This window comes from Anastrepha obliqua, chromosome 4 (assembly GCF_027943255.1).
Source record: "Anastrepha obliqua isolate idAnaObli1 chromosome 4, idAnaObli1_1.0, whole genome shotgun sequence".
Classification (NCBI taxonomy): Eukaryota; Metazoa; Arthropoda; class Insecta; order Diptera; family Tephritidae; genus Anastrepha; species Anastrepha obliqua.
The window spans coordinates 15,759,610-15,771,852 of NC_072895.1; the positions used below are offsets into that span (position 1 = coordinate 15,759,610).

General features: G+C 42.0%; 1 protein-coding gene across 1 annotated transcript; it reads right to left on the bottom strand.

Annotated features, from left to right (window-relative positions):
• Positions 1-362: 362 nt before the first annotated feature.
• Positions 363-10,874, bottom strand: LOC129243446 (uncharacterized). The gene is made up of 4 exons (XM_054880477.1): positions 10,803-10,874; positions 7,513-8,643; positions 7,019-7,217; positions 363-373 (listed from the first exon to the last, which is right to left on the bottom strand). The coding sequence occupies exons 1-4, from the start codon at positions 10,872-10,874 to the stop codon at positions 363-365; spliced, it is 1,413 nt and encodes a 470-aa protein (XP_054736452.1).
• Positions 10,875-12,243: the final 1,369 nt, after the last annotated feature.

Below are 12,243 nucleotides of genomic sequence, written 5' to 3' on the forward strand. Positions count from 1 at the left end.
TAGGTCATACAAATAATTTTAGCATAAAAATATTAGACATTTTTGCACTAAGACAATTTTGAAAAGCTTTTAATTTTAAATTAAATCGGTTTGAATAGCGGTAAATCTAGATTAACAAGCTTCACTAGTAGTTGTACTGTAAAGTTTATTGAAATACTTGTCACCTAATCGGTACTTTAAATAATGAATTCTATTTGTAGTTAAAATGTAGTGAAAACCAAAGATGGCATTTCTAAATAGGGTAAAGCAAGTATGTAATATGTAATGTGTATGTAACGAAAGCTATGAAAGAAAAAAGAAAACCAACAACAAAATACAAATCCTAAAAACCAAGCAAATGGAAAAGAGGAATTTCTTATTTCTTAACTTAACGCTAAGTAATGCAATTTTTTAAATTTAATTAAATAAGAAAAATATTTCTTTTGCAAAGCTTGCCGAATATTGAAAAAAAACCAATAACAAAAAATATTTAAAATCAAAAATATCCTATGCAAATGAATAGTAAAAAAAACAACAAAATGTATAGGGTAAGTCTATGCAATAAGCAGTGTTATTGTAATTATTATATAATTTTTACAAATTATTTTAATGCACGAATGCACATATCGACTATTTAATGCAATTTTTAAAAATTTCCAAAACATAGTATACTGTTATGCAAACATTTTGAACGTTATGTTTAGATTTATTTAAAAAAAAATTAAGTTTTTAGGTATTTAATACCAAGCAATTTGAATATTGAGCGACAAAACAGCAATGCAGCAAAAGTTTATTGAAATTTGTGTGAAGTTCAAAAATTATCAGGAAATCTGATTTAAGTAACGTGGAAAGTTTTAACAAAAAATTAGTAACAAAAAATATAAAAAGAAAAACAGCTACAATTCACTTAGAAATTGGTGGACGTACAGCTTACATAACCAGTACATTTTTACAGGGTGGCACATACAACATTTGGAATTTGAACTAACGCTTTTGCCGACTGGCTGATGATTTTGTAAAATAACAACCGTGATGTGTCAGAAATTTAGCTTTTATTTTTTCAAGTTTTTTTATAATAAACGCTTACACCCTTTTTGGGCACTTGGCCGAGCTCCTCCTTGTATTTATGTTGTGCGTCTTGATGTTTTTCCACAGCTTTAAGTGGTTAGGGGTAATCAGAGGCCCGAAAAAATGATGACTTTCAATAACTTTTTTTTTTGCTAGTCAGTTGCTTTATTTTACAAAAATAAAAACACAGCATTAATACATCATGTTTCCACTTGACTTTAGCAAAATTTCAAAAAAAATAAAAAAATTAATAATTGTAAAAGTTATCGCTGTTTGTGAGCAGTCGGTTTCTCCAGAAGCCCCTTGCGGTGATCATCACAAATCCTTGGAGATTCAACTAAAATCAATCGGACAAGAGAAATTAGTTTTATTAATAAATAGATAATCTTGTGCCTGATCGAAGCTTTTTTTCAAAATTGGCAATAGAATTTTTTTCAAAAATAACTCAGAAAATAATTTTCAGACTATCGAGAAAAAATACGACAATTTCTCCTAAAATCAGTGTATGCTTTTCAAAAATTTTAGAATACCTCCTATTTCTGTAGAACTGAGATCTTCCAATTCGTTAAAAAATTGTCTGCCTAGAATAGCAAATCTCTGTCTGGATAGAGCAGAACAATGGCACAGAAGGTGTAAGATTGTGCCTTCCTCTTCCCCATCAAGAAAACTTTTGCAGAAGTCATATGCTTGCACACCCGTAACATCAGGCAAAGGACCACCACGACCACGCTTACAGGACAATATCTTTTTCGTGAAATTTTCCATAACCGAATGGCAAAGTGGCTGCCCTATGTCCTCGATAGCCTCACGAGGTTTTGAGGTTTTGAATCAACCCTGGGCTATTGTCGTAGACCTTCTCTTTCACGTGGCTCCAAAGAAAAAAGCCCCAAGGTGTTAAATCACAAGATCTCGGTGGCCAATTGTGATCACCTCTTCGAGAGATAACACGGTCCGCTAACTTTTCCCGTAAAAGATCAATGGTTTCGTTGCTTGTGTGACACGTAGCGCCGTCTTATTGAAAATAAACGTTGTCCAGATCAATATCATCCAATTCCGGCCATAAAAAATCGTTGATCATCTCTCCTGTTTAATACCTAACAAATGTTATTGGAAAACCCTAAACTTAAAAAAAATGCAAAAACAAAAAATTGAATTTTTTGAAAATTCTGACTACCCGTAACCCCTTATGATTATTTTTATTTTTGTAATAGGCGCTTCACAATGTCAGTTTTTTCGCAAAAAAACACCTGTCATGACCCGACAGACGTCAGCCAATCAGCTGATACCTTTAAATTCGCTGAGAGCCGTTTAACGATCTGGTCTTGGTCGCACCTTCTGAATTCTTTTCATCAGGCGCCTTTTTTTTACCGCAACATGAAATTAAATTGAAAATTCTAGATGTACCACCCTGTGCTAGATGTTCCTGCTATAACTCCATAATTGCGTTTTATGCTTTTTTTGTTTTTGTTTTTTTTTTTCTTATATCAACACACAAATCTGCTACTCTCAGTATACCCAGCCCAGCAGCTGTAAAAAATTTCAAGTTTCAAAGCAAAAACAAAACACATGCATATAGGCATGTAGGTGTATGTATATGCATGTGGGTATATGTATGTATATGAATTCTACCTTAAACTACTTATGCAAAATTGCACCAAAAAATACTACTTTAAGCAATCACACAAACCTATGTAAACGCAGTAAAACCAGTAAAATAAAATGAATTAGTTATAAAGTGAAAAAAAAAATGTTTTATTTAAAATTTAAATTTAAAGTTAAATTAAAAAAAAACAGAAGTGTAATGTATTTAATACCAGAATATGACAAATTATTTGTTTTTTTTCTTAGCTCCTAAGCTAACTGTAAAAGGTATAATTAAATAAACATAAAATATTTCAAGTTTGTAAAATAAAAAATACGATATTCGTCAATTTATTGCAAAAATTCCATTAATAAAACAAGAAATAAAAATTTTAAATGTAAAACTAAAAAAATTAGTGTTTCAATTGTTGTTGGCACAAAACACGCAACCCATTGGAAAAGTAAGTAAAAGAGCTTCAGAAGATACTCCAACTAACAGAGCGCATGGAAGTAAAAGTTGAAGCGATTTATGAAAGTAAGTATCTTGAAAGTTTTTAAAATTGAATAATTGGCGCGTACACTTCTGTTCGGTGTTTAGCCTAGCTCCTCCTTCTATTTGTGGTGTGCGTCTTGATTTTGTTCGACAAATGGAGGGATCCACAATTTCAAGCCGACTCCGAATGGCTGATATTTTTTATGAGGAGCTTTTTTATGGCAGAAATACACTCGGAGGTTTACCATTAAGTGCCGAGGGGTGACCACTATTAGAAGGAACTTTTTCTATTATTTCAGGTTTTGCTGTCGTTCTGGACATCGAGGGCCCTCTCAATAGCATACTTCCGGCAGCAATTACCAAATCTCTAACGTAAATGGGAGTAAACACAGCACTTGTCTCGTTCATAGAACGAATGCCAATCAGGCGGACGATACGCGCAGATTTCGGTGAAACATACATTAAAAACTTCCGATCAGGGGTACACCACAAGGTGGGGTATACTCTCCACTTCTGTGGAACCTGACCGTCAATAATCTTGTTCAGCAAGTTCACAACTCGGGCAAACACCTTCCGACACTGTGTGATCTTCAACAAAGAGCTCTCAACAGACTATCACTTTGGTGCAAAAGTCGAGTTGGTTGGTTGGTTAGTTAGAGTGGTGATTCATCCAGAATCCAACTAGCGCTTCCGCACCATTTTGTTGCCACATCCTCGTTACCAAATTGTTTAACAGTTATTTGCAGCAGGACTATATCCAGTCTGTGCGGTTTAGGAACCTTATTAGGTTGTTGACGTCTACGCCAGACAGTTGCTCGAGACTCTCGAACAACGGTTTGCCCAGGGTTAACATTCTGTCCTTCCATAGGGCAGGGCATTCACAGAGGAAATGGAAGATTGTTTCTTTTTCCTCCGGTTGTTTGCAACTATGACAGTATGTGTTGTGAGGGATGCCCATTTTGGCGGCTTGTTCTCCGATAGACCAGAAGCCAGTTATGACTGCCGTAAGTCTGCAGGTGTCCCGTCGTTTCATGTTTATTAATGTCAACGATTGCTTGAGGTTGTAGGTGGGCCATAACGTTCTGCTGATTTTGCATTTCGTCTGCTCTCTCCATCTACAATCTGCGATTCGAAGGTATTTTAGGGAAATTGCATTCGTGACCGCACCTAGTGGAGTGAATACTGGTACTGCAAGAGCACTATTCATGGCAGATCCCCCTCTTGCCAGTTCATCAGCTTTTTCGTTACCTTCTATGTTCCGGTGTCCCGGGACCCAAATCAAGGTTACTCTATGGTTTTCACTCAAGTTGGTGAGGCTATTCCTACTTTGCTCCACCACTTTAGAGGTTGTTATAGTCGCGTCCAGCGCCTGGATTGCGGCTTGGCTATCCGAAAGAATAGCGATATTGCCCTTAAAAGAGAAATCTGCGATTAGTAACCTACAGGCTTCCCCAATTGCAAGTACTTCCGCTTGGAAGACGCTGCTGGTATTAGGGAGACGCACAGATTTTTCAATTCCAAGTCTATGAGAATATATACCAGCTCCAACACCACAGCCCATTTTACTGCCATCTGTATAGACTGTGGTATCGAAGTTGTTTAGAGAGAATCCCTTATTCCATTCTTTTTTAGATGGAAAGAGAGTGGCAAAATTCCTATTGAACGTTACCATCGGGACGATGTAGTCAGTCCTCACCGAGGTTAACTGAGTTTGTCGCGATAACAGACTAGCGTGACCATAAGTTTTTCCTTTCCAGCGACCCGCTTCATTTAACCTAAATGCACTCATGGTTGCCGTCTTCTTTATATGTAGGTCTATTGGAATAACGTGTGTCAGTGCATTGAGAGCCTCTCTAGGACATGATCTAATTGCACCGACCGTTATTGCACAGGCTGATCTTTGTATTCTGCCGAGTAATTTGGTATTGTACTCTCTCCCTAGAGCTTTCCACCAAACTACGGAGCCATACGATAGAATAGGTCGTATAACCGCCTTATGCAGCCATAATGAATGCTTAGGTTGAAGACCCCATCTTCTTCTAAGCATACGTTTACAGGCATATAAAGGAATTACTGCTTTTCTTACCCGTTCTTCGATGTTTAACTTCCAGCTAAGTTTGGAGTCCAAAATTACCCCTAAGTACTTTGCACTGGTTGATAAAGACAGAGTTTGTCCGTTGATATTTGGTAGGGTAAAAGTTGGTACCTTGTATCTGGTGGTAAAAAGCATAAGTTCTGTTTTACGCGGGCTTAAACTTAGCCCACATCCTGTGGCCCAAGAGTTAAGCTCGCCTAACGCCCTTTGGATGATCCCACTGATCGTATTTGGACACAGTCCTGACACCATTACCACCACATCATCAGCGTACGCCACCACTTTTACCCCACCTCCATCAAGTTTTATTAAGATTTTGCTAATCACACATAGCCAAAGAAGTGGAGATAATACTCCCCCTTGTGGAGTGCCCCCGTGGACCTTCTTGGTTATGTTGATGTTACCCATGTTAGCTTTGATGATCCTGGTTTCTAGCATGGAGATGATCCAGTTACTGATGCAACTGTCCACCTCCAGGTCTATCAACGCCCGTTGGATGGCATCTGTGCTAACATTGTTAAAGGCGCCTTCTATATCCAAGAACGCCGCCATGGTATAATGTTTGCTCTCTAGAGAGCCCTCTATTGTTCCGATTACCTCGTGAAGCGCTGTCTCCGTAGATTTGCCTTTAAGGTATGCGTGTTGTGCAGTTGATATACCAGAGCTCTCCAAAGAGCTTCTGAGGTGCGTATCCAAAAGTCTTTCAAAAGTTTTTAACAGGAAAGACGAAAGACTGATTGGCCTGAAGTCCTTCGCTGATTCATGTCCTCTTCTACCTACTTTTGGTATAAAGACGAACTTGACTATTTTCCAGCTATCTGGAATATGGCCTAAGTTTAAACACGCTTTAAAAATTTCCTCTAGCCATGGTAGGATACAGTCCAAGGTTTCCTGTAACATCTTTGGAATGATCCCATCTGGCCCCGGAGATTTAAAGGGTGAGAAAGATTTGATTGCCCATGCAACTTTTTCTTTCGTAACAATTTCATTTGCAAGATGCTGTGGATTATATTGGCTCCGCCTAATGTTTCCCCTCTCACTTTCGTAAGCACTGCATCCCGGAAAATGCGTGTTTAGCAGAAGCTCTAGCGATTCTTCTGCTGTAGCAGTCCAAGTTCCATCAGGTTTCTTGACCCAAGAAGCCATTGAGTGGTCTTTGGAAAGAACACGGCTGAGCCTAGCAGAATCCCTAGTGGATTCGATTGACGAACAAAATTCCCTCCAGCTCTCTTTTTTGGCGGCCCTGATTGCCTTCTTGTACTGTCTCCGACTTTCTCTGTACAATTCCCAATTTCCCGTCGAGTAGCTGAGGTTAAACGTTGATCTAGATTTTTCCCTTAGTTTTAAGAGCTCACTGCTCCACCAAGGAGGGTGAGTTTTGTTGCTAAATTTTATGGGGCAGGACGTTTTGTAGGCCCTACTGAATGCCTTTTCCAGTGTTATGACCCTACTCTCAAGGTTTTCCGTGAGAGTGATTTGAGGGATAGGAGTCTGTCCTATCCCCTTGTTTACTACATTTTTGAACCTCTTCCAGTTGGTTCGTAAAGGATTTCGATACGGTAGGGGTGGATCTACCTTAAGATCCAAATCGTACAGGATCCAACTATGATCAGAAAAGGACCTTTTATTGGATACCCTCCAATTATCTACCCTTACTGAGCTATTTTCAGACAGTAGAGTAACATCAATCACTTCCTCCCATCCTCTGAAGTACTCCGTACTAGGAAAGGTGAAAGTGGGAGTGTTACCCCTGTTACATACCGATAAGTTAGTATTAATAATAAAATTATATAAAGACTCACCTCGGTCGTTTGTCTCGGAGCTTCCCCACAACGCATGCCTCGCGTTGGCATCGCATCCGAGCAGCAGGTTCTTGTTTCTGGCTTCACGCACGAGCCGACGAGCCTCCTCGGGTGGTGCTGGCCGATCATGTGCCATGTAGATGGAAGCCAATATGATGCCGACACCGTCAGCGGCTTCTACCTCCACAGCCGTCACATCCTGTGAACAATATGATGGGATTAAAAATATGTTCAAATGTTTCTTAGCTACAATACAAGATCTGGGGTTACCTTCAGTCCGTTTGTAGAAAAGGTTGTGGTTGTTCCCAGTAAACCTCTTCACCTCGGTGCTCCGCACCCAGGGCTCCTGGATTAAAGCGATGTCGACGTCCTCCTCCGCCAGGAGAACGGTTAGGTTGTCCGTTGCAGTCCGCGAGTGCTGCAGGTTTATTTGGACAACCTTGAGACCCATGCTGCTGGTCGCTTTACAATTTGACGGCGTCGCCAAGCTGCACTCCCGGGTGCTGCTCATTAGCGCCATCGTTTTTGGTAGATGCGGCGTCGTCAAGTTGCATGCCTGTGAGCAACACGTTGGCGCCGTCCACCTCGTCCTGTTCATCCTCCGGATTTGCAGATCGGAATATCTTCAGTTGCGTTTTCCTGACGCCGAACCGAAGTTTATTGTCCACTTTTCCCAGTGGCTCGATGCCCTCCTCCGATATTTGGAGAAGGAAGGACACACTGTTCTTTTGCGGAGCCTCCGCTTTGATGATGCTCCAGTCATTCATCGGAACAGTGCGGTTGTGTGCCTGCAGGTATGGAATAAGTTGCTTAGCTTCGAATTCCATGTTCGGAATCCAGATGCGAGCCCTCGGCCGTCGAGGGATTTCGCTGGCCGGGATTAGTTTGAGCCTCAAACCTTCCCAGTCGCTCTGGATTTTGCCCACAACTGTTTGCAGGAAGTTAAGGGAGAGTTGATCATCGCACTTGATCACCCTGTATCCGCGGACCACCTCCATTGAATCAAATCCTGGCACATGACCCTCCGGGTTTGCCATGACGTGATCGACGACAATGCGGGACAGCCGTGCCTCGATTTCGGACCACTTATCCGATGCAGGTTTACCGCGGTTAGTTATTTCGTCAACCAGCGCTATTTGCAGGTGATCCCGTGCCACCTCATTAAATGAGCGTTTGGTTGGTTTTAGTATTGAAGCTGTGTGAACCGACACTTTGTGCTTCTTCGTTGGTTTGTCGCTTTCGTCCTGCGAACGATTGCGTTTCACGGCTTCTGCCTTCTGGGTGGCCTGGAACGCCAGGTACTCATCGACCACCTTTTGGCACCTTGCCTTATCGGCCGCGTCCTTTGGATGAGTTTTCCCTTCGGCCTCATTTTTTCTTATTCTTCCGAGAATAGTCAGAGACCTCTGGTAAAGCTTATACCTGGACGGGCCTTTTTTAGCGTTTTGGCGCTTTTGCCCCTTGGCATCAGCGGATGTGGATGGTTGATTTAGGGTTGATGGCGTGCTGTGGCCCACAGCTTTGCCATCAACCGTCTCTTGGCTGGAGGCCAAGAGTTCGTCCTCTGAGGAAGTTCCCAACTTCCCCAGTTCGTTAGTGTCGGTCCGTGTTGTCCATTTGTCTATCTGTTGTGTCAATGGGTGCGTCCGTATATCCGTTCGTTTTGGGTTTGTGTCCGTCCGTTTGTCCGTCTTCTTTGTAGCGTTATCCGAAGTTTTTGTTAGTTTTTGTTGTTTGTTCATACTGTTTCGTACGGTCACCTGCCCTTCCAGAAGGCTGCACATGTCGCCATGTGCGGTGACCAATGAGGATTTAGGGGAAATAAACGGTCCGCCATGGCAGCGCCCCATACCATGGTAAGGCCACCGTTACAACCTGAGGCGGCCTGGTGTCAGGAGGGCTCCGTTAAAAGACAGCCTAGTTTTATCCCCCGGCTGCCAAACCCACCCAATAGGCACGGGTCGCGTCACACCTTGGGTTGAGGGAGTTTTTTTAACGAAGTTTACGTCTTCGACCTGTGTGGTTCGCGGGAGACCTACTCTCCTACCTTGCATATCTGGGAGGCGTTCCCCTATCCACCACCTGGGGACGCGCCCTATAGGGATAACAGGATCCCCCAAGGGAAAAGTCGAGTACTAGAAATACACTTATGCCAACGATTTTTCGAATCCCCGAAACATGCCAAATAGTCCATTCCCGGTATAGCCATCAGCACCTTCTTCGATTCAGCTTTTATCTCCTCAATCGACTCGAACGCCTTCCCCGGAGTGGTCTCTTGAGTTTTGGGAATAGCCAGAAGTCACACGGAGCCAAATCAGGCGAATACGGTGGTTGCGGAACGATATGCGTGGAATTTTTGGCGAAATGGTCACGAAGAACGAGTGCAGTGTGAGACGGTGCATTATCGTGATGCAAAAACCAAGAGTTGTTGGCCCATAATTCTGGGCTTCACGTACCGATGCATAACGCTCAAATAATATTCCTTATTAACAGTTTGGCCAGGTGGAAGGAATTCATAGTGCACCACACCACGAAAATCGAAAAAAAACTGTCATCATGACCTTTATTTTTGAACGACTTTGACGTGCTATTTTCAGTCTGGCCTCGCCTTTAGCACGATATTCGCTTGATTGGTCGGTTGCTTCAGGGTCGTAAGCATAAATCCAAGTCTCATCTCCCGTAATGATGCATTTGAGCTTGCCCTGATAGTCTGAAAGCATTGTTTCACACACATCAACGCGAAGACTTTTTCCAAGAAATTGAGAGTTTTCGGTACCAAACGAGATTTGACTTTTCGTAGGCCCAAATGGTCTTTCAAAATGGTTTTCACAGATCCTTCTGATATTCCGATCATATCAGTAAGGTCTTTAACAGTCAACCGACGATTTTTGAGGACTAACTCCTTCACTTTATTGACGTGTTGGTCATCTGTAGACGTTGATGGTCGTCCGGAGCGCTCCAAGTCATCAACACGTTCTCGACCCACTTATAAACATTTTTCTGCGACATGGTCGAATCACCAAATGCCTTCTGCAACATGCTAAACGTTTCCGCAGCCGAAATTTCATTCCGCAAACAAAATTTGATGGCACTTCTCTGCTCAATCAAATCAGACATTGTGAAAATCGAAAAATGCACTCTTGGACGTTTGGTAAACACAAGCGTAAATATATTACTGATAATGACATTCACATGAAAGTTGGCCCAGATGTTATTAACAGTGCTGCCAACTCATGAAAAAAATAACTAGAGCGAAATTTTAATCCCGCGCAGTTTGACAAATAAATTCACCTTACTTTTTGCCCACAGTAGTAAGTCCAGAAAAAATGGAACTGATACTGTAGAGCAAAATACATACAACACCTCCTCTTCAACAAGTATTTTTAGGGGTAAAGCCTCTTAAAGTAACAGAAAACGCTAAATATCTAGGACCCAGTACGAGGAAGCTAAATGGGGGGCTCACAGTCGCAGATAAGGTACGAAAATCTACGACGGCGTTATACTTCCGCGGAAGGCTCATTGGGAAAAAGGCGTGAACATTAAAAGAGTTGACAAAGTCCAAAGACTCGCATCTGAACTCATAATCGGTGCAATGCCAACCACACCATCGAAAGCACTGTACGCGACTGGTAGAACTGCAGCCAAGGTACATTGCGCGCAGTGCGGCAATAAGGCTGAGCACTTCAAGTAAGTGGTCAAACACAGACTATGACCACAGTAAAATCCTGGATAGCACGTTGAGGCTTCACGGACAGGTGGACTATACAGCCCCGCCATTACTTACCATTGCACGACTCTCCTGCCCTCGAGGGAAGAGAGGGAACGGGACCTGGTAAGACAGTGCGAGTCCATCCATGTATGCACAGATGTCTCAAAGCCTGAGGGCAGGATGGGCGGAGGTGAATACTCCGAGCATCTGGGGATCTCCTTCTGTTTTCGGCTTCCCGAGTACTGTAGTGTCTTTCAGGCTGAACTAATGACAATAATGAAAGCCGTGACACTGGCACAGAGTGGTGCGATACCTGGAGCTGATATCTACATTTTCACTGATAGCCAGGCGGCGATAAAATCCCTCACAAAGCAGTCGACAACCTCCAAGGTAGCCATGAAATGCCGCGCATCCCTTAACGAGATGACTGAGTCATTTCACCGAATGATAACATGGGTTCCTGGCCATTGTGACATTGAGGAGAACTGCAGAGCCGATGAACTAACGAAAATCGGCACAAAATTGACCGATGAGTACATACATAGACAATACATAGGCATACTCTTGCAAACATGTAAACTACATATCTTTGAAGAAATTGTAAGAGTAGCGAATTAACGATGGCGTAATGAAGCCACTTGCAAAATCGCCCAACAGCTGTGGCCGACTCTCAATGCTAAACGCAGGGAACTTCTTCTAAGAAGAGATAAGCACAGTCTTAACATACTGATTTCAGTTATAACGGGGCACTTCCTAATAGGTAGGCAGGCCCAAAGGATGGGTGTTCAAACACATGACTTCTGCAGAAATTGTCTAGACGAGGAAGAGGAATAGACGATCCCGCATCTTCTGCGTCACTGTGTCTGATCTATCCACACGTAGACTCGCCATTTTGGGTAGACAATCCTTTAATTAATTGGAAGATCTCGGATTTGTCCAAATTAAGGATCTTCATCATCGAAATTCTTGAAAAGTATCCACTGGTTCTAGGAGGGATAAGGGCAAATACCCCACGCGGCATCACAATGGGTCATGAGTCTGAAGTGTGTCACACACTGGACAACCGCTTCATCCTATTCTAACGTAATCTGATATTCATGCATGGAGATTCGAATCTACGTACTCCCAAATGTTAGTCACGCACCAACCCATTCGACCATGGCGGCCGAAAATTAAAGTTAAAAAAAAAATAGACTTAAATGAGTTGTCATGAATGGCAATAAAGTTCTACAACGATTGAAACAAGTTATGAACATTTTACCATTTACAGTGCCGAATATGCTGACATGCAATACTCCTATAAGTGGTGACCTATAGAAGATCGTATATGTATAGGCAAACGATAAGATAAGTAGACAAAAAGAAGTTCCGCAAATCCTTTTTGAACTTTTCTGACTATTTAAAATTAACTGTGGCTTACAAACGGACTGCCAAAATTCAAAAGTCAAAGGTCGTACTGTACATAAGAATATTATGGAGGCGCAATGCAGCTATGTAATTAGCTAATTAATCCTTA